This window comes from Schistocerca americana, chromosome 2 (genome assembly GCF_021461395.2).
Source record: "Schistocerca americana isolate TAMUIC-IGC-003095 chromosome 2, iqSchAmer2.1, whole genome shotgun sequence".
Lineage (NCBI taxonomy): Eukaryota > Metazoa > Arthropoda > Insecta > Orthoptera > Acrididae > Schistocerca > Schistocerca americana.
Genome location: NC_060120.1, coordinates 921,133,382 through 921,159,453, shown reverse-complemented (window position 1 = coordinate 921,159,453; position 26,072 = coordinate 921,133,382). Strand labels below are relative to the sequence as shown.

Genomic DNA, 26,072 nt, shown 5'->3' with positions numbered 1-26,072 from the left:
AGTCGAAGCGTTCTTGGGTGGGGTAATTTCACAAATTTTCGTAAGTAGCTGTATTCCTTGGCAGAATAAAAGTGTAGGGTCAGGGCAAATTTCCTTATTTGCTGAGAATAATGGCATACTTTAGCACTGCACTGAAGTTCCAATAGCTCCTTCAACAAACCAACTACATGTTCACTGTTTAACATATCAGAAACTGAACTACATAGCCTTCTTCTCAAACCAGCAACTAAAGTCTGTAACTGCACTATTCTTCTTTTGTGTCGTACACTAAGTTGCTTCATTTGCTTTATCCGCTTCTTTAGTCGCACATTCTCTGCTTGTACTCTGTTATATTGTGTTTTCACCTTCTTAGGGCTTGGTAGACAGTAATTGTGGTCAGCAGAAACAGATGTGGGTCCGACAGACACTGAAAGAATGTAGTTACATCATAAGTTTATAACAGAGTTACACCATAAGATTATAATAGAAAGTATGTAATTCAAAGTAAGAAGAACACGGAGTAAAATTAAATTATTGACTTACTTTGTGCTAATAATGTCACTCTAATAGCACTATCTTGCAAATTGTCGAAAGATCGCTTTCTGGGTTGTGGTCGTAATACTTTATCTTGCTTTTGTAAATGTGGTGGAAAGTTAAAGATAGTAGGTACTGGTTTTGACAAAAGGCGCCTCTGGACATTTGTGTGGTACATATATTTCTCTTCAAAATGAGCTGAAGAGAGGTAACTGGCTGTAGTAGGAAACCATTTTTCTCGCTTCATATTTATAACCCATCTTTTTGTAATTTCCTTATCTTTTAAAGGAAATCTGTAATCAACGATATGTAAATTACTTCCTGCATTTGTCTAAAGCATAATTACAGTTCCAATGCAAATGACTCTTTAATAAACATTAAAAAACGTGTGTCGTATTTCGGTACTAATATACTTACTTATAATATGAAATATTTGTTGTTTTATCGCTGCGATTTGTGCAGTTGAACGCTGAACACACTGCAGGCATGCTGACTTTATATTTTGTAACAAAAAAGTCAACTAGAAAAGTTAGAAAAGTTAAATATTGCAGTAATATCACAACAGCTGACACACTTCCAACACAAACAACAGTAACGCTTTCCTAATGTTTTGACTAAGGAGAACATGGCGGCCGAGTTAGCGTTGGTTGCCGCTAGGAGCGCTGTAACTAGTACCTCAGCCACTCTATGAAATTTTAACTCGTTGGTTACGACAGAAGGGTGCGGTGCCGTTAAAACGGATTTACTTGCTGCACCACTCACGCCGTGCGCTACGTTTCGCTACACCGACGCCACCACAGCAAACGCGACAGCGGCGACACAACTAATGGAACAGTGTGCACAGTCGCCACATGCACAAACACCGCCATAAAACAGCGATATCCAACAGAGCTATATTTCTCCACTGTCCGCCAATGCCTCTGTGCGTCACAGGGATGACAGCATAGAGATATCAGCTGCGCCGCGACACTCGCCACTCGTGGGCTTGATGTCACCGCCCGGCCGGCCGCGCCGCACGCCGGACCACAGCCCCAACCGCAATATCACACCTCACCATGGCGACAGGTACAACAAACAGTGGCCATACCTCACAGGCCACCACAGTCGGTCCGAGCAACACACTGCAACTACTTCACGGCGAGAACTCAGTGGGACCAACACAAAACGACCACGAAAAGAGCCACCGACCGTCTATCAAACTCCACCTGCTGCCCATTCACACAGACTCACCAGAAATGTGGTTTGCTTTATGTGAGTGTATGATGAGGACAGCAGGGATCGAGGACGGTCAGAGCAAGCTGTTAATACTTCTCAACCATCTCGGTGAACAAGCCGATCTATTGCTAAGTACTCGGACTGTGCACAAGGATGAGGTGATGTAGTCACTAATATTGCAACGATTATCACACACCCCAGAGCAACAACTGCACCTTACCATCAACGAGACGACGCTGGGCCACGATACACCATCGGCGTTATGGCACAAACTACAGCTAAAAATTGATAAGAACCTACTACCAGACTGGGCCCTATGGTCGTTGTTGCTACTCAAGCTCTAAGAGCAAATGCGGACAGTACTTCTAGTACATGCGGACACACCATTAGAAACGCACCTACAACTGGCCAATAGGATGCTGGAGCTCACACGCCACTGTACACTGAAATGAAATGAAATGAAATGATCGTATGGCACTGTTGGTCAGGAGGCCCCATGAGGGGAAGTTCGGCCGCCATATTGCAAGTCCTTTTCAGCTGACGCCACTTCGGCGACTTGCGAGTCAATGATGATGAAATGATGATGAAGAACACACAACACCCAGTCATCACAAGGCAGAGAAAATCCCTGACCCATCGCAAATCGAACCCGGGACCCCGTGCGCGGGAAGCGAGAACGCTACTGCAAGACCACGAGCTGCAGACACTGTACACTGATTAGGTTAGTTAGGTTTAAGTAGTTCCAAGTCTAGGGGACTGATGACCTCGGGTATTAAGTCCCATAGTTCTTAGAGCCATTTGACCCATTTTCTGCCACTGCTGTCGTCCTTGTCTGTTGTGCTCCGTATCCATCGCAGGCGTGGTGATCGTAGATAGGCGTCCTGGCACTCGTCAGTGTACAGTGCCAGGACACCTATCTACGATCACCACGCCTGCGATGGATACGGAGCACAACAGACAAGGACGACAGCAGTGGCAGAAAATGGGTCAAATGGCTCTAAGAACTATGGGACTTAATACCCGAGGTCATCAGTCCCCGAATCTTAGAACTACTTACTCCTAATAACCAAAGGACATCACACACAACCAAGCCTGAGGCAGAATTCGAACAGGCGCGCGGTTGCCGACTGAAGTGCCTAGAACCGCTCGGCCAGCAGTGGCAGACACAGCACTAAACAGTGTGCGCAGATCCTGGGCAACCTCCTCCTGCCCCGCAACTGCACCCCAGTCGCCTAGCAGGCCACGACCACTGCAGCGCCGAAACAATCACGGGACACAGACTCAGCTCCTACAAGAAATAACAAAGAAGGGAGATGGCCGACGCCCGGGCCGCCACAACACAGCCCAGCCAAATCAAAACGACAAGCGTCTACTGCTGGTTTCACGCGCGATTCGGCGCCTACAGCAGAGAGGCTACCCAAACTACGATGATGGACTGGCCTGGGCGCACCAGCCCACTCCCCTTTCTACTGGAGATCCCACAGCACGTAACACGCCACACACACACAGACAGACAGCATGCGACTATTTGTTTACGACCGCCGACTACACCAGTACCTGCTGGACTTATGGGTGCAGACATCAGCACGCCACACCCACATCTCACCACCGGAGATTACAAGCCCTCAACCGTTACAGCTCCGAGCATCAAATGATTCAATAATACCGGTAATGGCGGTAACCTCCGCAACGCTCTGGATAGACGACCACACACTACATCCGTGGACTTTCTTTGTGGCTGAAACGGTAGAACCAGTGCTCGGAGCAGACTTCCTCCGTCATTACCGCCTCGTCCCGGATCTCAGCAGGGGTCTGTTATTACAAAGCAGTGGACTACACTCTATAGGGGGCGTCTGCAGTGACAGTCTGCCATCCACCACACACCCTCCCACCCCACCACTAGACATGGAGACCGCAGCGGATCTTGCATTACAACGTGCAAGACTGTGTGACCGACTCCACAAAAACATCTGCAAAGAGAACAATAAAACATGTACAGAGAACGAGAAGCTGTGCAGCCACCATCACGAACTGGACAGCCAACTACAACGAACCTGGCAGCCATTACAGACGGCCCAGGGCGCCCAAGAACCACAGGACAACTGTACAACACTAGCATGGATACACAGGTTAGTACGTGCCTGTTATATTTGGTGATGCAACAGACGTGAGCGTGTTGAACAGTGAAAGCGTTTACGCTCTCATGAGCGGGTTGAATAGCGACAGTGTTTCTGCTCTCACGAGTGGATTACCCAGCGACAAGGCTACCACCCTTGCGGACAGATCAGACAACAGGATTCCACCCCCAGGAGCACCCTTACCAAACAAAACAGTTAGCACAGTTACAGATGGCACTGTCCACAGATGGCCCAGCGCACCTGAGAACCACAGGACAACTGTCAACTACTAGTACAAATACACAGCTTAGTACAGTGCCTATTATACTTGGAGATGCAACTGTCACAGGCATGTTGAACAGTGACAGTGTTTACGCTCTTGTGAGCAGGTCGAATAGCGACAGTGTTTCTGCTCTCACGAGCAGGCTACCCAGCGACAAGACTACCATCCCTGCAGACAGATCAGACAGCAGTATTCCAACCCCCGGACCACCCTTACCAAACAAAAGAGCATAGTTACAGATGGCACCATCCGCAGAATTAATACGAATCTGGGACCGCCCATACGCCACTGCCCCCACCACATAGCCCCCCACAAACTCAAGGCAGCCAAGGTAGTCACTGAAGAATTTCTCCAGGATGATATAATCAGATCTTTGGAGATTGCATGGGCATCACCTATCACTATGCGACCAAAGAAAGATGGTAAATGGCGCCTCTGCAGCGACTACCGGTACCTCAACGCCAGAACGATTATAGATAGCTACTCGGTCCTGAATATACAAGATTTTGCACGTGAGTTGTAAGGGGCAACCATCTTTAGCGTACTGAACTGTAAAAGAGCGTACTCTCAAACACCTGTGGTCCTGGAAGACATTCATGAAACGACCATTATCACTCCATTCAGTTTATATGAATTCTTATTAATGCCGTTTGGGTTGGAAAACGCCTCACAGAGGTGGCAAAGATTCATTGATGGATTGTTTCTCAACGTGCCCCACTGTTACTGCTATTTAGACGATTTAATTATATTCTCAAAATCCACAGAGGAACACAAACGACACCTGCGTGGGGTATATGACAAGCTGTCACAACGTGGGGTGGAAATTAAGACTGACAAATGACAACTGCAACACCTTTGCATCACGTTCATTGGCCATCTAGTCAACACAACAGGCATATGGCCACATAGGACAACATTGAGCAGATTACTAACTGGTCCCCTCCCAGAAATTACCAAGAACTAGATAAATTTCTTGTCTTTGTCAATATCTACTGACGACATCTACCCCATGCAGCTGAACATTTACTTCCCATAACAGAAGCTCTACAGGGGGAGAATACGTTGGGAAAGAGGAAGTTAACATGGACAGCCGAAATGCAAACTGAATTCTACAGTATTCAAGCTCAAGTAGCCCACACCATCACACTAGCACTACCTTCACCAGATGCACATCTTATCATTACATCAGACACGAGCGACCAAGCGAGAGATGCTGTATTACAGCAGGAAGTACCAGGGATGATACAACCTCTCCGTTTTTCTCAAGGAAACTGACAAACTCTCAAAGGAAGTGGTCGACCTTTGACCACGAAGTACTGTCCGTGTACAAAGCGGTGCGACGATATTGAAGGGGGACCACTTACTATCTATACAGACTGTCGATCATTAGCTGACACAGTAAAGAGTTCGTCTGCCAACGCCACACTACGCAGGTTTAGGCACTTGGACCACATCTCACAATTCACAACAGACATTCACATGTGTGCAGAGCGAACAGTATGGTTGTGGACTACATGTCCCGCCTAGCACGCATGACCACTCAACTGGATTTCAATAACCTCATGGACACACAGGCAACAGATATGGACCTAGAACGATTCTTGCTGGGCGACGACACGGGATTGCAACTATGACAATGCCTAGTGCTGGGAACCAACAAACTAGTTTGGTGCAATGTGTCAATGGGGAGGCAACCACCTTTCGTCCCTGCCTACCATCACTGAACAATGTTCGACTTCCTCCATAACTTAACTCACCCCAGAGTGTACCCCACGACGAAAATAGCTTTGGAGCATAATGTGTGGCTGAACATGAAGAGGGATTGTGCCACTTGGACACGAGCATGCATTTCTTGCCAGATGGCGAAGACAGTACGACACAACCAGCCGCCAGTAGGGAGCTTCCCTGTCCCAAAGGCCTATTTTTGCTGTGCATATATAGATTGAGCGGGGCTACTACCTGAATCTAACTGATTTCGTTATATCCTATCGGTCGTCCACCGAACGACTCGGCGGGTGGAGGCCTCTCTGCTCAGGGACCTATCAGCAGAGACAGTGGCGAGATTTGGCTTCCCTGAGTCGCTAACAATCGATCAAGGCAGACAATTCGAATCGACCCTGTTTACGGAATTGTGCCACTTCTGCAGCTGCCACCAATTCCATACCACAGCCTACCATCCACAGGGCCTAATGGAACAGTGGCACCACACACTGAAAACAGCGCTTGTGTGCCACAATCACGAATGGTCAGAGGTCCTGCCCTGGATGCTGCTGGGTATCAGAATGGCCTCGATCCTTCACTAGCGGAGATCCTCTACGGCGAAGCGATTAGTCTCCTAGTGGAATTTGTCACACAGACAATGGACGAAGGCAATGAGGACCTCCCAGATCTCATACAATGGGTCAGAGAATGGTTATGCAGCATCAGAGTCCCACTGCAGTCGTACCACACAAAACCCACTGTATGTGTGCACAAAAACCTACAGACTTGCACTCATGTAATGCTATGCTCAGATGCCATCAAGCCAATGCTGCACCCAGCGCACAATGGACCATATGAAGTACTAAGATGGGGACCCAACACATTCGAAATAGTGCTAGCTGGCAAACTCACTACTGTGTCCGTCAATAGACTGGACTTTGGTGGAGACGCTGGGGAACAATACTGCCCCTTTGACTTCAAGCCCTAACACAACCCCCTTTTCTAACATAGTCGCTGTGAAGCACTACCTTCCAGAAGATATCACAGTATCTCTATATGACACTATGATTGCGGTATCTGCCACATTCGAAAACCGACAGGCCAGCAGCAGTATGGTGTCGTGATCACTGCACCACTCCACACTGATACCACAGCCACTCTATACAGCTGCACTGTTGTCCACGCTATCCAGTGATGGCATCCTACATGTGTCAGCCCCTGACCACAACACAGAAAACCGGACACAGGATCTGCCTACACACCCACCACAGTATCACCAACAACCACCAGCGGACGACCTAACAATGGCACCTCCAGTACCACCAACTTAGCCAGTACCGACATCACAAACAGGCAGACTGGTGCATGGACCAAGACATGTAGGCAAGTACGAGCTAGACAGCATCTCCAGAGATGACCCACAACCCACTGCAACACAACTTCAGCACTCCATGCCTTTGGGGGGGGGGGGGGGGGGGGGGGGGGTCGGGGAGAGCTCTGTGGGGGGACAACCTCTATGGACTTCCGTCCCCAAGAGTATCGCTGCAAAAACAGTATCTCTGGACCTTGGGCAATGTGCTCTGTGACACCAAGCATTTAAGTTGTATCTGTCCGTATGATTTGTATAAATAAATATAGTGTACGTGACTCAGTAACGTTGACAGTCATTAAACATCATGAACATCGCGTTCGCTACCCAAATCCTACATATTTAACATTATGTCGAAACCTTAAAGGTAAAGTAGATATACCAGTTCATCCCTATGTATTACGACTGTTTTATCAGTAAACAAACTGCTGTTTACACGTCCTTTGCGTTCGCCATCATGTCAAAATTCTAGGTGCTAGCTTCAGTGACACAAATGACAGTCTATACGGGATTCCCTATGGAGGAGAAAAAAGAATGGAGCTGGCACTACAGACTTATGCTGTACGTTATTTTGAAGACAGAGTGGGCTGGGCCTGGTGCCATTTTAAGTAGCCCAAAACATTACCAGATTGCTGTTTACGATTGCTTCTTGTTTATTACTTCTGTCATGAGCACGCTGAAACTGTTTTAAATACTAAAATTTATAGAGCTTACAGGAATAACATAGTGCCAGGAAGGCATTTTCGAACCTTTCTTCTGTTCTTAAATGTGTATTTGCTCTAGTAATACAACAGAGTCAGAGTGACGTATGGGGAAGTGTCACCACAGGTAACTATGGGGGAATGAATGAGGCGAACCCTAATGTTTTGGGCTAGATAGGCCGGAGAACACTGGCTTCAAGTTTGTGGCGTAATGCCACCTCCCCTCTTTTTCGACCTTCATGAGTTTAGCAGTCTAGCAATGTATGTCTGTGACCTACCCGCTCTGCCGCACTGTTTTGTTTTTCAAGCGCGAACTGTTGTTAGTTTTGTTTATTGTACGTGTTTTGTGTTTTATGTGGTGATGGAGTGGTTGGATGAAAACGTACTTCTATTGATGGAAGAGTAGAGACCCCACAGGTGCTTGTGGTATCCTAAAAATCCACAGCATAAAAAAAGAAAACCAATGCTTGGTAAGAAATTACCGAAGTGCAGTCAGTGCCAGCTGAGAAAGTTAATAAGAAAATGAACTCACTACTATATTCTTTTAAGCGTGAAACCTCTAAACGCTGCGTAGTCTCGGGAATGGGTGCAGTCGAAAAGTATAATCCCAAATGGTTTGCCTTCAAACTGCTGTGTTATAACTGCCCTGAGATCAGCTTCGTTTTTCCCTGAGGAACAGTAAAACTGGCAGGCATAAAACGACTCTGCATAAACTGTTGAACATATCGAAGCTTAAGAGTACATTTCCAACGAAATACAGGTTGTTTATAAATGAATATCGAGGTCTTAAAGCCTTATAATATTCATTACATTAAACTTACAGTTATAAATGATATGTCAAATGAAAGGGCAACTCCAACAGTAGTGTTTGGCACCAGTGTGCATGCGCAGCGCCCAATGTTTCCGCCGCAATCCCCTAGACACCGGTAGTAGCGAAGATGGCGACTAGTGAACAGAAAGCGTTTTGTGTTTTGCAGTTTGCAAAGACCGAATCTGTAGTTACTGTGCAACGTTCGTATCGGCTGAAGTTAGGTTGTGATCCTCCAAGTGATGAAAACATTCGTAGACGGTATCATCAATTTGAAGATACCAGCTGCCTGTGTAAAGGGAAGAGCACAAGACGACCAAAAGTTAGTGAAGAGACTGTTGAGCGAGTGAGAGAGTCGTTCACTCGAAAGAAATCAGTCCGAAAGGCTGATCGTGAATTATAAGTTCCCGTGGGGGCTATTTGGAAAGTTTTAGGAAAACGTGTACCACTATGTCCTTACCGTTTACAGTTATTACAGGCTCTAAAGCCGGCAGACCATGGATTACGTGCCAACTTCGCAAACGAAATGTTGTTTCATGACGACAAAGATTTTCTGGATTATGTTGTCTTCAGTGATGAATCGACCTTTCACCTTAGTGGACATGTTAACACTCACAATGTGCGCATTTGGGGCTCAGAAAATCCTCACGAGGTGATACAAAAGTAACGAGATTCACCTAAAGTTACTGTTTCTTGTGCCGTATCCCAGCGGAAAGTTTATGGGCCTATCAATTTTGGTGAACCTGCTGAAACTGGCACTTCTTACCTTGATTCACTAGAGCAATGGCTCTTACCTCAGTTGGAAGAAGATGAGCCAGAGAACTTCATTTTCCAGCAAGATGGTGCGCCACCTCACTGGCATAGCGAAGTACACAACTGGTTGAACTTCACTGTACCCAAACGCTGGATACGCCGCAGGGGGCCCAATGACACGGCTTGCTTTGCATGGCCTCCACGTTCACCCGCCCTAACGCCATGCGATTTTTTTCCTTTGGGGCTTCATCAAGGATCGTGTGTATGTGCCTCCGCTACCAGCAGACCTCCCTGAATTAAGAAATCGGATTGAAGCAGCTGTTGCTACAATCACTGAAGACACAATTATCAACGTTTTGGAAGAACTCGGCTATCGACTTGATGTGTGCCATATGACAAGTGGTGCTGACATTGAACATTTATAAGGTTCTTGGCAAAACCGTTCGAGTTGCTCTTTCATTTTACATATCATTTATACCTGTAAGTTTAATACAATAAATATTATAAAGCGTTAAAACCCCGATATTCATTTATAAACACCCTGTACTTAGTTAACAGAAGGAACAGAATCGTTGCCACACAAACATAGTTGAAACGTAAAACAATTTTCAAACGAAACCTATCGAACGTACAAGAAGATACACATCCAGGTACAGTATTCACCAGATATTACATTCGGATAGCTGTAACCACAAAATTACAATACCACAAACTGAATCCGGCGTCCATGGAATACTCAGTCTTCACTATAGTGTGAAAAAGAAACTATGTTAACGAGACAACTAAAACGTACCGGTAACAAAATACTGAAGAACCAACAGGATGTGCTCTATCGATGTCCCAATTTGGAGAGCAATAACTCAATAAATATCCGCTGCCGCAGTATCCCACTTGGAGCATCCAGTGAACACTCGTTCTTTAGCTGAATAACAAAACATGAAACCAGATTAACGGTTCCATTAGGCTATATGAGCAGCTGAATATGGCATAAAATACGCGCTTGGTGCCTTCGGCTGCTTTCTTCGAAACTTAACAATTCAATAAGTATTCGGATTCGAAATATCACACTTTCAGCATCCAGAGAACACTCCTAATCGGACAGTTAATCTCTGTTCATGTTTTGTTATTTATACCGATATTTACTTAGTTATTGACCCCCGAAATTAGCGACCGAAAGCCCCATCATGTATTTTCTGCGATATTCGGTTGCTTCATGTACTGCTGTCAACTAAAGAGGAACTACACTGTACACACCGCAAGCAGCATATTGCTACGATGGATATCAATTTAATTATGGGTTTCTGAACTTGGGAGCTGCAGTCGCGCGGCTCGGAACGCGGTCGAGAATAATCCGCGATCAGTCACTCACATGCGTTGAAACCCCTACCCCCAGGAAGCGAAAACAAATCTGAAAACAAAGCTAATTTCAGGTCAGTGTTGTTCACCTTCTTCCCCCTCCATAACTACAGATATTGCATAAGTAACAGATAATGAGGAGACGGGGGGGGGGGGGGGCGATAAGGGGTTTGAACCCATCAAAAATATTGACAAAGCTACATAAAGGAGGGGGACATATGATCATAAAATAACTCCATTGTACTCAAACCGCGGCTGTGATGAGCCAGTGTTGGCGACAATATTAGCACCAGTGTGTGGACTGAGATTCAAAGGAATGTTGTTGTTTGTAGCACTGCCCATGCGTAAGATTACTCTGTTTATCAGTTGCTGAGAATCGGTACAGTGAGAAGACATGCATTCTCAAGTCAAGCTTACAGCCTTGACGTCCTGAAAATTGCGGAAATTGTTGTTATTGTCGTGGTATTGTTTATGTGTTATTTGTAGTTGGCGTTATGTAGGAGAGAGTGGCGATTGGTGTGAGCATTAGGATAATCTCTCTGGTTTTCTTTTTTTGCACTTGCTTTTCTACATTTAGATGATTAATCGAATGTCTAAGAATAGACCCCGCCCACCATGAACCATGGACCTTGCCGTTGGTGGGGAGGCTTGCGTGCCTCAGCAATACAGATAGCCGTACCGTAGGTGCAACCACAACGGAGGGGTATCTGTTGAGAGACCAGACAAACGTGTGGTTCCTGAAGAGGGGCAGCAGCCTTTTCAGTAGTTGCAGGGGCAACAGTCTGGATGATTGACTGACCTGGTCCTGTAACACTAACCAAAACGGCCTTGCTGTTGTGGTACTGCAAACGGCTGAAAGCAAGGGGATACTACAGTCGTAATTTTTCCCGAGGGCATGCTGCTTTACTGTATGATTAAATGATGATGGCGTCCTCTTGGGTAAAACATTCCGGAGGTAAAATAGTCCCCCATTCGGATCTCCGGGCGGGGGCTACGCAGGAGGACATCGTTATCAGGAGAAAGAAAACTGGCGCTCTACAGATCGGAGCATGGAATGTCAGATCCCTTAAACGGGTACGTAGGTTAGAAAATTTAAAAATGGAAATGGATAGGTTAAAGTTAGATATAGTGGGAATTAGTGAAGTTTGGTGGCAGGAGGAACAAGACTTTTGGTCAAGTAAATACAGAATTATAAATACAAAATCAAATAGTGGTAATGTCGGAGTAGGTTTAATAATGAATAAAAAAATAGGAGTGCGGGTTAGCTACTACAAACAGCATAGTGAACGCATTATTGTGGCCAACATAGACATGAAGCCTGTAATGACACATTCCTATGCAGAGACATACAATATCTTAAAAGCTGCGCCAAAGATAAATTGAGAGGCATGTATATTATAATCTTTGTAAAGTTCACATTGGATTCTCTTTTGTTTGATACTCCAAGGAGCTAAGGGACACTTTCGATTGTTGCCTTGTGGAGGATGGACGTGATTTTTGGACTGTGCGGAAAGGCAGCCATATGGTTGGTAATTATGGTTTGTGCGACGAGCACAGCAAGTCTTATTGTGTTGTGAATAAAAAATAGTGAAAAGTATCGAAGTGTTACGAAAATTATTTAAAGCAACGTAGCATAGTATTCCTTGGTTTCCACCGTCTTCGTGAAGTGAACCGATGCCGACTCATGATGGTACACACGGTCAACAAAGAGAAGAACATCGATGGCGACTAATGAATTAATATTGTGGCAGAAGGACTAATTCTACATCTAAAGTGAGAACTCTGATTAAATCAACAATGACGTGGAATTTAAAATATAAAATGTTTTTTATTTATTTCGCCACACTGGCGACCGCTGACAGGGACAGTGCTGGTGGAACAAAGAGTAAGTACTTCATTGTTGTGCTACAAATGTACTTGTACTAATTACTGTTTCTCTGTTACATGACGCACATGGAAAATGACGAATAAAGTGAAACAATATTAACTGTATAAAAGGATGGCACAATAACCAGAAGGAACAAGGACAAGGATTTACAAAACTAACGTAATCGTGAGTGACGCAGCTCAGCCGGAATTAAGGTAGGAAAGCGCAAACGCATGCAGTGGCAGCACCTTGGCTTAGCTCCACTTAAAGCAGAACCTTTTCCTGTCCATATTAAAATCCTGGTAGTGTTTGTGGCAACACACAATTACACTTTGATAATTACTTTTTTATGTTCAACAATCGCAGAATTAGAAGATGTAGTGCGCCATCTTGTAAATTTCCGACGCGCAACAAATAACAATCGCGAGATATTTTTATTAATTCAACTGCGAGAGAATTTAAAGATTTAGATTAACAGTAAAGTACAGATAAAAATAATATCTTCACAATGAAATCGAAGAACTTTAATTTGACAAATGTTCATGGACACGTCACCGATTCTGACAATAGTGACGTAAATGATGACGCAATTAGTTTTTCAGCACAACATAATGTAGAAGTAAATACAATTCAATTGCACTCCACAGGGATTAACAATAACGAACCACTTGCAAATGAAACCTTGTGCACAGTCGATGAAGCATCGATTACCAGATCAGATGAAAATATTTCGCGTGAAATCAGTGAACCTAGCCCGGTTTCGATTCAATCAGACCGTGACAGAGAAACAATGGCAACAAATAATGGCATAAATACAAACACATAAGCTTCGTCAGTTACGCTTGAGGCATTATATAGTCTGATGTCAAACGTGAGCGAGAAACTGGCGAATCTAGAAATCAGCCACAACATGACAAACACAAAATTGTCAAACATGGAAATTGGGTTCCAACAGCAGTTTTCAAGTGTAAACACGCAATTTGAAAACATACACAGACATTTCGATCAACGCTTAAATAAACTCAACAATGAAATCGATCAAAAGATCGAAGTCAAAGTCATCAAAACCGTCAATAGTGTATACAATGTATTGGCAAATGACTTAGAAAAGAAATTGTCAGATCTTACAAACAAACAGGAACAGGAACTGTCAGAAATAGCAGAAACACACAATCAAACACAGACCGTACAAAAAGAAATACATGAAAACGTACAGGCTATTCAATTAAATTTAACAAGAGTACAGTCCGCATGTGAAGAAATACCTGACCAAGTTAATAAAGTTAACGAAGAAGTCGGTTTTTTGAAACAGGAGACTCGACGTATCAACGCGGACATTGTCAAAATAAATGAAACTTTAGAAAACGGTAATGTAAATGAATCAATAACTGACCGGGAAACAAAACTTTTTGAAAAATTAGGCAATGAAATCAAAGTAGCCGAGGACAGAATACGCAAGGAAATTGCTGGTAGACTGAATGTTTCAAATGACTTGCCTACGTCAAGCAGCAGGCAGCGCGACACTTATTCGCCCGTGCCAGATTACGATGTCAATAATGCAGAACATCAGGTGCCCAGTTCGGCGTATGTGCACGCACCGGCACAGGCAAACAATGGCTATTCGCCAAACGCGGTGCTGCAACAGGCAGTAGGCGTGTCGCCTTGCATCTCGACGATTCTAGTCGATGAGAGCCTGTTGAAACATAGACAGTTTCCAGTTTTCTCCACAGAATCCAGAAAAACTCATCCAGTCGTATTCGTAAGAGAATTTAAAAATGTCTTACCAAGAAACTGGACTGAGGCACAGAAGATTAGATATGTAGTAGGCTTCACACAAGGCGACGCACTTTTGTGGGCCACTGACATGGCTGAACAGTGCGTCACCTACGAACAATTTGAACGGGCTTTCTTGGAGAAATATTGGTCTGCTGGGGTCCAAGAAAGACTGCGCCGTGAGGTATTCAACCCACAACTGTTCAACCTCAAAAGCGGCGGGTTGAGAAAGTATTTCGAAAAGTACTTGAATAAGACGCGCTATTGGAACAATCCAATACCGCACGTAGATGTTCTCAAAATTCTGAAAAACAAACTACCCGCGAACTTACGCGAAAAATTGGTAACCATACCGGAGAACGACCTTGAATACTTTCTTTCCGTGCTTGACTCAATTGATCTAATATACGAAGAAGAGCCGAGCACAAGTAATCGGAATGAATATTCCGGAACCAATCAAAACAACGGTAACGGATATCATTTTAATGGCAGTGGACAAAACCCACACAGTTGGCATCCGTATGCGACAAGGCCAAATAATGGAACCTGGAATTACGGAAATCGGAGGAATTCGGCGCCACAGAGACGTGAAGACCGAAGGTATAGTACAGATTACGGTCCACGCCGGTATGGAAATGATAGAAATCACGTGAATGATTGGTCAGGCCCGCGTGATGAAAGGCGGCACACAAATGAAAATTACAATAGTTACAGTAATAGGAATGATAGACCAAGGAGGAATAGCGACGGCCGGTCGCAAGAAAATGTTGCACGCAGCAATCCGGAAACTAATTGGCGACAGAATAACCACTCAGTACACTTTGTAGAGGTAACGGGCAGTACTGAAGCAACGCCTTTGTCTCCCCCGGTAAACAACAATCGGTCGTAATGAGCCCCCACCGGCCGACCGATTTGACAACAGGGGGCACAAGCAAGCACACATTACATCTTAGACAATTATTTTTAAGATATGATAAGGATGCGACCGTAGAAGATGATCTATGTGAAGAAGAGATGAAAGCACCGGACAAGGTAAGTGACCTCGTGCAGGCTGTAATAACAGCAAAGATAGGAACTATAATTACCAACGTAATTTTAGATACAGGCGCATCTACGAATATTATTTCTAACAGTTTATTTAAAGAAGTTTCGAAAGTATTAAAAGTACCAGTGTTGCCAACGGAAAATTGTAAAATCTTGACAGCTATAGGTAACAAGTCAAAAAGTATTAAGTGGCAGACGCAAATATCTGTTACCATTAGCGATGTCACGATAAACTGTACATTCTTAATCGTTGACAAGTTAATCGTCAATTGTATTTTAGGCATGGAAGTTTTCCGGCAGTATAAAGTGAACATCGACATAGGCAGTGGACTTTGCTATTTCCGAGTGGGCAGTCGTAGTGTGAAGGTCAATCTTGTAAAGTCAACAATAGATCGTAACGGCCAATCACAGAAACAAGCTGAATTAAAATTAGTTTACCCACAAGTTTTATGGATAGATATTCCTTTCCCTGAACAATTAGACACGGAAATAATTAACGAACAGGCCGCCCACGAGAAGGTAGGAAAATCCACTTGTCTTTCAGAAACTCAACAAGATGAACTAGCAGATCTTATTTATGAATACCGAGACATTTTTAGAAAACAGCCGACAATAATCAAAAAGTATGAATACAAAATGGAAGTCTACCCACATAAAACGTACTGCCATAAATCATATGCGATACCATGGGCAAAGAAGGAAGCGGTTCGCAAAGAAATAGATAGAATGGTTCTGTGGAAGGTGATAGAACCTTCACATTCACCGTACTGCAGTCCCATCCTAGCTGTTAGCAAACCTGACGGATCAGTCAGATTAGTACTTGATGCGCGGGAAATTAATAAGATCATCGTACCAATACGCACTAGGCCGGAGAACTTAGATGAGCAATTGCTTAAATTTCATGGAGTGAAGTATTTAACATCCGTTGACATGAAGGCTTCGTATTGGCAAATAGCCCTACATAGTGATGGCAGAAAATATACTGCGTTCATTCATGCTGGCAGAAGCTATCAATTCCAAGTACTGCCATTTGGACTCAACGTGAGTGCTGGGGTGTTTATAGAGGCTTTAGACAGAGTATTGGGTCCAGAACTGATTAGCAAAGTGACGTTGTATGTAGACGATCTCTTGATAGCCACGGACACCTGGCAAGAGCATGTAGAATTGGTACACAAGGTGTTCCAAAATTTCCGAGAATATGACGTCACAGCAAATTTTAAGAAGTCCGAATTCGGAAGGGATCAAATAAAATTTTTAGGCCACATTATTTCACCAGGCGGAATTTTACCAGATCCAAAAAAGCTTGATGCCATAGAATATTTCCCCTCACCACAAACACGTAAACAATTGAAAGCGTTTCTGGGGCTCACGTCATTTTTTCGAAAATTCGTGCCCAAATAGTTACTGAATAGTGATTCCCAACTCAACCTTTTAAGGAAAAACCACACATGGTTGTGGACAGTAAAATGTGAGGAAGATTTCGTAAAAATCAAACAGGCACTCATAAACGCACCCATTTTGAAGCATCCTAACATGAACTACAACTTTTGTTTGAGCACGGACGCATCATGTCAGGGATTAGGCTCTTGTCTGTTCCAATCAGTAAATGACAATGGAGAACAGAAAGTAAACATAATTAGTTTTGCCAGTAGAACGTTAACGGAATGTGAAAGAGCCTATTCGGCAACTGAACTTGAAGCGTTAGCTGTAGTGTGGGCTTTCCGCAAGTTCCAATACTATCTCTGGGGAAGGCATACACGAGTGTTTTGTGACCATCAAGCACTATCGTTTTTACTCACATGCAAATTGTTGCACAAACGGATTGCACGTTGGTGTTTATTCCTCCAGGAATTTTATTTCGAGATAGTTTATATCAAGGGTGAACAGAATGTAATTGCCGACGCATTATCGCGCTTGCCACAAGGTTTGAGCGAGTTCAATGAATTGATCGAACAGACTTCCGATTTTAGAGTTTTTCTGATGCATGATGGCACATTTCAACCATATTACAGAAAGACGTGTAAAGACATGAGCAAACTACAAAAGGAAGACAATAGATGGAGACAAGTTATGCAAAAACTGCAGGCAGATGACAATAGTACATTGAAACAATATTACACAATGTCAAACGATGTTCTTTTCTACAGGCGCAATCCACAATCCAACACCAGGTGTGTCTGCATAGTGGAAGAATACATAGACAATTTGATAAGACACACACATAGAGTATGGGGACACTATGGGGTATCAAAATGTACAGCGAAAACATCAACGTATTGTTACTTCCCAAATCTCAGACGCAGGATTGAACAAATAATAAAAAAGTGTACAATAGGTCAGAAGGTTAAACATCTTAATAGATCTTGTTTGGACGTATTACACCCTATCATTCCAACTAGACCAAGAGAACTAGTTTCCGTGGACGCAGCAGGACCATATCCACGAGCTAGGGGAGGAGTTAGATATGTGATCACATTTTATGATGTCTTTACAAAGTATTTAAAAATGTATGCTATAAAAGCAGTACTGTCGGGATCAATAATCAAACGCATGATAGAAGACTACATACCACTAGTGGGAAAACCGAAAATTATATTAACTGATAATGCAACAAACTTCACTAGTAATAAATGGAAAACATTTCTCGAATCTCAAAACATAAAACATATATTGGTATCCAAATTTCACCCAGAATCGAGCCCGATTGAGAGAAATTTTAAAGAATTTAATCGCTTTATAAGAACTTATGTACCAAATAAACAGACAAAATGGGTAGAATACATAGCTCCATTTCAGCATATTGTAAATAATTTAATTCATACTTCAACAGGCTTTACTCCTACAGAGTTAATGTTTCAAGGCACGGAACTTGACGAATGGGCTAAACCTTTACCTAAATTAGCCACAAAGGAAATAACACTAGGCGGAAAGGTACGTCAAGCATTACTACAGATGGAAGAACAAGCAGAAATAAGGAGAAAGCAGTTCAGCAAAAAGATAAGAAAGGTTACAGAATTTAACATTGGACAGGAAGTACTATTACGTACCCACCCAAAACCCTCTAAAATTAAGGCATTAAACAAAAAGTGGCAGTTGTTGTATGATGGCCCTTTCATTATAATAGACAAACCTCACCCAGGATGTTATCTGTTAGGTAACACACGAACGAGCAAGGTGAAAGGGTTATACCCTCACAAGGACATCAAGGAATTTTTTCATTAAAGGTTATATGTTATTTTAGCAAAATTGAAATTGTACAACCTTGGATCACATAGTAAAATTGCTGTCATTAACCTAAGAAACTTGAGAACAACTGGGGGCATATGCCAGCTTAAAAACGCATATTTAACCAAACCTAATGAAACATGTGTTACTGTGAGTCTTAACATTATAAAATAAACCATACGGTACTTTTGTAGTCTAACTCAGTTATTTAAGAGAGGGGAACAAAGACAAATTAGCGCGAAGGTCAGAGTTTGTTCGCTTGAGACGAGCAACAAACCACACGTCGAAGTTGCAATCCAACGCTCAGCTCATGAGCACGCGATAGCTGCATGTCAAGACGAGGTCATTGGCCGCGCTGTAGGCAGCGAGCCGGGGACAAATCTTCCCCCCTTCCATGTCCGATCAGCTGAGCGTATACAAAGCGCGAAGGCGCATGCGCGGTCGAGTCCAGGTGTCACGTGACTATTACACGATGGTGGCTATCACGAATAATGTTCACCAACAATGCAGTTTTCCCCGCGCCTACAGTTCAGTCGTGGTACGTAAGCGCGCATGCGCGGAACGTTTAAAAGTTTTGAGACCACTCTTACTATGAGACACAGAGACGAAAGTCATTCAAAAACAAGAAAGGAAAGGGTTCACAAGTCTTGTAAATAGTAACTTAGAAAATTTAATTATAAGCTGGTATTACGTAATAAAAGTGAACATACAAGTACATACTGGTCATGGACGGTATTGTAATACTATATTATACTGAGTAAAATCTTAGCTTGTACGGAAGGAGAAAGAAAATAGAAAATAAATAAATAAATAATGCAGATATATAACTGGAAGAAAGGTTATGTACACGAGAACAACACACAATTACATGTAGGGAAAAAGCAGCAAAGAGATAACGCATACATTTACATCACACAGTAGCTAGCGATTTTCAGAATGAACAACAAGGTAAAAGCGGGAATTTTTGTGACTAAGGAAAAGAGTGACACAAGCTTTAAAATAGGATAATAATAAACAGATCTATGCAGCGTGAGTAATGAACTGAATCGCTCTCAAAACAAATACCTAGGGTTTATAGAGAGAGAGACACACATTAACGTTAGGAAACACCTGAAGCACTCAGCAAACAACTTTGTAGAATATATAAGCTACACACGAGGGTACATGTACGAAAGCTAAAGTGTAAAGGAGGAAAATAGGGAATGTTGCACATTAATGGACTGTAAGGCAGTTATGTATGTAAGAAGAAATATTTAGTTGTAAGTATTATTAGTATAAGGGACGATGCTCAGCACACCCTGAATTATTTTGGAATATTGAAGGAATGGTGCAGGGTACCGAAAAAGGGCCCCACCAGCAAAGTGTATACTATAGTGGTAGATATTTTTTTGTGTATAAACGTATGTATGAATGTGTGAAAGGCGAAAGAAGCTCTGTACATGTACGGAACTTAAACAACGTAGAAGTGTATAAGGAAAATTAAACTCTAAGACAACCTCTTATAAACATGTATACCTAACATCAAGAAACAACTTAATTAAACCGTAAGACTCTACGAGTTTACGAGAAAATACGAAAAACCTGATACAAAGTGCAACATTAGCGATGCTTCACTCATGTATGCAGAAGGAAGGTATGAATTACTTTACCCACTTGAAACATGAAAGGATAAATCATGTTAAAATTATATCTTTCATACATATAACGATTTACGGTCACAAAGAATGAAAATGACATCGCCGCTATACGAGAAACAGGTAAGTAGTGTGATCGACGACCTGTAAGCAAAGGAATCGTCTATAAAATAAACTATGAAAAAAAAAGGTCATACAGAATTTCATGCTGCACTGAAGCTATGAAAGTGTGATTATTCGTGTACATAGATTTTCATGACAACCGATGCATTAAAATGTCTATTTTTTCTCCCATGATAACACAAGACGCCTATAAGCGCACTTTAATTGAAAATGATACACGCACACAAGGGCGTGCCGCTATTATGAAACACTGTACATATTAATAGTAGCTACACCCTGAACTTCAAGATTGTATGTTTATATGTCTATGTTAATGTAGGAAATTTTATTAGAGGTAATGATTTACAAGCACAAAACACTGTACATATTAGGGTTATGCTGCATATACACTCCTGGAAATGGAAAAAAGAACACATTGACACCGGTGTGTCAGACCCACCATACTTGCTCCGGACACTGCGAGAGGGCTGTACAAGCATTGATCACACGCACGGCACAGCGGACACACCAGGAACCGCGGTGTTGGCCGTCGAATGGCGCTAGCTGCGCAGCATTTGTGCACCGCCGCCGTCAGTGTCAGCCAGTTTGCCGTGGCATACGGAGCTCCATCGCAGTCTTTAACACTGGTAGCATGCCGCGACAGCGTGGACGTGAACCGTATGTGCAGTTGACGGACTTTGAGCGAGGGCGTATAGTGGGCATGCGGGAGGCCAGGTGGACGTACCGCCGAATTGCTCAACACGTGGGGCGTGAGGTCTCCACAGTACATCGATGCTGTCGCCAGTGGTCGGCGGAAGGTGCACGTGCCCGTCGACCTGGGACCGGACCGCAGCGACGCACGGATGCACGCCAAGACCGTAGGATCCTACGCAGTGCCGTAGGGGACCGCACCGCCACTTCCCAGCAAATTAGGGACACTGTTGCTCCTGGGGTATCGGCGAGGACCATTCGCAACCGTCTCCATGAAGCTGGGCTACGGTCCCGCACACCGTTAGGCCGTCTTCCGCTCACGCCCCAACATCGTGCAGCCCGCCTCCAGTGGTGTCGCGACAGGCGTGAATGGAGGGACGAATGGAGACGTGTCGTCTTCAGCGATGAGAGTCGCTTCTGCCTTGGTGCCAATGATGGTCGTATGCGTGTTTGGCGCCGTGCAGGTGAGCGCCACAATGAGGACTGCATACGACCGAGGCACACAGGGCCAACACCCGGCATCATGGTGTGGGGAGCGATCTCCTACACTGGCCGTACACCACTGGTGATCGTCGAGGGGACACTGAATAGTGCACGGTACATCCAAACCGTCATCGAACCCATCGTTCTACCATTCCTAGACCGGCAAGGGAACTTGCTGTTCCAACAGGACAATGCACGTCCGCATGTATCCCGTGCCACCCAACGTGCTCTAGAAGGTGTAAGTCAACTACCCTGGCCAGCAAGATCTCCGGATCTGTCCCCCATTGAGCATGTTTGGGACTGGATGAAGCGTCGTCTCACGCGGTCTGCACGTCCAGCACGAACGCTGGTCCAACTGAGGCGCCAGGTGGAAATGGCATGGCAAGCCGTTCCACAGGACTACATCCAGCATCTCTACGATCGTCTCCATGGGAGAATAGCAGCCTGCATTGCTGCGAAAGGTGGATATACACTGTACTAGTTCCGACATTGTGCATGCTCTGTTGCCTGTGTCTATGTGCCTGTGGTTCTGTCAGTGTGATCATGTGATGTATCTGACCCCAGGAATGTGTCAATAAAGTTTCCCCTTCCTGGGACAATGAATTCACGGTGTTCTTATTTCAATTTCCAGGAGTGTAAATGATTATTTCGTGCATTTTCAGATTTTATACGCAAAAAACCGTAGCATACACGTAGTCGTTGCCACTACCCTAAGTAGAAGGTAGAAAATTCCCTTCCCAAGCTTCAGTGGAGCGGATACAGGTGTATTCCCTGCATGCTGATGCATGTCGTTGCGTATGAAGAATACGTAACGGAGGTAAACCTTAACTTATACTCGAGTTCAAGAGGGAAAACAATGGACTTGTTCCTTCTAACAGATTAATGGAAAAAGGCGAGTGTGTGTGTCAGTAAAATCCAAGACGAAGAAGCCACTATGAGTGGTCAAAAATTTTTTCAATTTTAGTCGATAGTTTTTTCCTGTAGTTAATGTAAACAATGTATTGTATGTATTATATGTTATTCCATTGTATGTGATGTATTTTGTATTTCATGCCAAGTCCCGTGACATACAAATTATGTACATTGACCAGAAGTATTGAGGGGAATGAATCTTAGTACAATAGGTAAAAGGGGTTAATGTGAAGAAAAAAAAGTGTAGTGAAAAGGAAGTTTCGATCGCAATACTCGCGGTTAAAGTGGTGTGTGTAGAAATTAAAATTGTGCAAAGTAGTGCTACGTTGCAAGTGTCAGCGAGCCTAAACAAGTGACATCGAAAATTGAAGCTTGTATCGTCAAACGACCCATGGCGTCACAATAGGAAAGGACAATGCCAAACAAATTTGACATGGTACGCTTCTTACCTGGAGTTGCATCGACGGGATCGTCCTCCGCCTCGCACATAGTGTGGTGTGTTCTTCGGGGCACATATTCCAATGTACCTCGTCGTATCCAGTCTAAGTACTGGAAGGAACTACAAAAAGCACACGCATACTGAGGTTCGGAAGTATCGACGGTACCCGCACGTCGGTGTATATTCAGTGCACTGGCGCGCGCATTCAACCAACGTCGCCCGCTAACGGACGACCAAACAATCAGGCGCGCGTATCACCCGCCCATATTCAACACGGGCTAGCGAACAAAGCTCGTCGCCCCAGAATAAATACAGAAAGCAATACAAGGACTTAATTTTCACCTCTGATGAGGAAGAAAACATTTGTATGTAACGTTGTATTCAGTGTATATTTTATTGTACAAACTTTACTACATGATGTCATTTTCTCAGTATTAACCAGAACTTTGTATATTAGGATTAAGGTTTGTAAATATTAGCATAAGTATACCAAAAAACTGACACACACTCAGAAATACCAAAGAATTCGCAGTGCCATGAAAATGAGACAATAAAAATGAAGTGTGTAAATAAAAGACCCCCAAACCTATCAATTGCAAGGTCGACTACTGTATCCTGTCAATCAAATAAAATTTTCTAGTGACAGTATACAGTAGGGGGCAGTTGTAATGACACATTCCTATGCAGAGACATACAATATCTTAAAAGCTGCGCCAAAGATAAATTGAGAGGCATGTATATTATAATCTTTGTAAAGTTCACATTGGATTCTCTTTTGTTTGATACTCCAAGGAGCTAAGGGACACTTTCGATTGTTGCCTTGTGGAGGATGGACGTGATTTTTGGACTGTGCGGAAAGGCAGCCATATGGTTGGTAATTATGGTTTGTGCGACGAGCACAGCAAGTCTTATTGTGTTGTGAATAAAAAATAGTGAAAAGTATCGAAGTGTTACGAAAATTATTTAAAGCAACGTAGCATAGTATTCCTTGGTTTCCACCGTCTTCGTGAAGTGAACCGATGCCGACTCATGATGGTACACACGGTCAACAAAGAGAAGAACATCGATGGCGACTAATGAATTAATATTGTGGCAGAAGGACTAATTCTACATCTAAGTTGAGAACTCTGATTAAATCAACAATGACGTGGAATTTAAAATATAAAATGTTTTTTATTTATTTCGCCACAAGCCCATGCCTACTACAGTAGTACAAGTTTATATGCCAACTTGCTCAGCAGATGATGAAGGAATTGAAGAAATGTAAGTACCTGTGGACCAGGGGTAGCGTCTTTGATTCATAATCAAAACGTCTTCGGTCCCGGGTTCGATCCCCACCACTGCCTAAATTTTGATAAATAATCAGCATTGGCGGCCGAAGACTTCCGGCATAAAAAGTCAGCCTCATTCTGCCAATGGCCTTGTCAAAGAGGGCGGAGGAGCGGATAGAGGTTCAGGGCACTCTCTTGTCCTAGGGGTGGGAAATTGCCCCTAAAGGTGGAAGAATCAGCAATGATCAACGACATGAGGATGCAGAAGGCAATGGAAACCACTGCATTAAAGACACATAACGTGTATCCACAGGACATGTGGCCTGTAATTGAAGAAGTGTCATGATGATCTCTCCATTGGCAAAAGATTCCGGAATAGTCCCCCATTCGGATCTCCGGGAGGGGACTGCCAAGGGGGAGGTTACCATGAGAAAAAGATTGAATAATCAACGAAAGGATAACGTTCTACGAGTCGGGGCGTGGAATGTCAGAAGCTTCAATGTGGTAGGGAAACTAGAAAATCTGAAAAGGGAAATGCAAAGGCTCAATCTAGATATAGCAGGGGTCAGTGAAGTGAAGTGGAAGGAAGACAAGGCTTTCTGGTCAGATGAGTATCGGGTAATATCAACAGCAGCAGAAAATGGTATAACAGGTGTAGGATTCGTTATGAATAGGAAGGTAGGGCAGAGGGTGTGTTACTGTGAACAGTTCAGTGACTGGGTTGTTCTAATCAGAATCGACAGCAGACCAACACCGACAACGATAGTTCAGGTATACATGCCGACGTCGCAAGCTGAAGATGAACAGATAGAGAAAGTGCATGAGGATATTGAAAGGGTCATGCAGTATGTAAAGGGGGACGAAAATCTAATAGTCATGGGCGACTAGAATGCAGTTGTAGGGGAAGGAGTAGAAGAAAAGGTTACAGGAGAATATGGGCTTGGGACAAGGAATGAAAGAGGAGAAAGACTAATTGAGTTCTGTAACAAGTTTCAGCTAGTAATAGCGAATACCCTGTTCAAGAATCACAAGAGGAGGAGGTATACTTGGAAAAGGCCGGGAGATACGGGAAGATTTCAATTAGATTACATCATGGTCAGACAGAGATTCCGAAATCAGATACTGGATTGTAAGGCGTACCCAGGAGCAGATATAGACTCAGATCACAATATAGTAGTGATGAAGAGTAGGCTGAAGTTCAAAACATTAGTCAGGAAGAATCAATACGTAAAGAAGTGGGATACGGAAGTACTAAGGAATGACGAGATACGTTTGAAGTTCTCTAACGCTATAGATACAGCAATAAGGAACAGCGCAGTAGGCAGTACAGTTGAAGAGGAATGGACATCTCTAAAAAGGGCCATCACAGAAGTTGGGAAGGAAAACATAGGTACAGAGAAGGTAGCTGCGAAGAAACCATGGGTAACAGAAGAAATACTTCAGTTGATTGATGAAAGGAGGAAGTACAAACATGTTCCAGGAAAATCAGGAATACAGAAATACAAGTCGCTGAGGAATGAAATAAATAGGAAGTGCAGGGAAGCTAAGACGAAATGGCTGCAGGAAAAATGTGAAGACATCGAAAAAGATATGATTGTCGGAAGGACAGACTCAGCATACAGGAAAATCAAAACAACCTTTGGTGACATTAAAAGCAACGGTGGTAACATTAAGAGTGCAACGGGAATTCCACTGTTAAATGCAGAGGAGAGAGCAGATAGGTGGAAAGAATACATTGAAAGCCTCTATGAGGGTGAAGATTTGTCTGATGTGATAGAAGAAGAAACAGGAGTCG

General features: G+C 43.6%; 1 protein-coding gene across 1 annotated transcript in view; it reads right to left on the bottom strand.

Moving 5' to 3' along the window:
• LOC124594547 (involucrin-like) overlaps positions 1-23,056 on the bottom strand; it is a 63,852-nt gene extending 40,796 nt beyond the window's left edge. Inside the window, exon 1 of the mRNA XM_047132919.1 lies at positions 23,017-23,056. Coding sequence (XP_046988875.1) covers positions 23,017-23,056 — 40 coding nt within the window. The remainder of the gene's footprint in view (positions 1-23,016) is intronic.
• Positions 23,057-26,072: the final 3,016 nt, after the last annotated feature.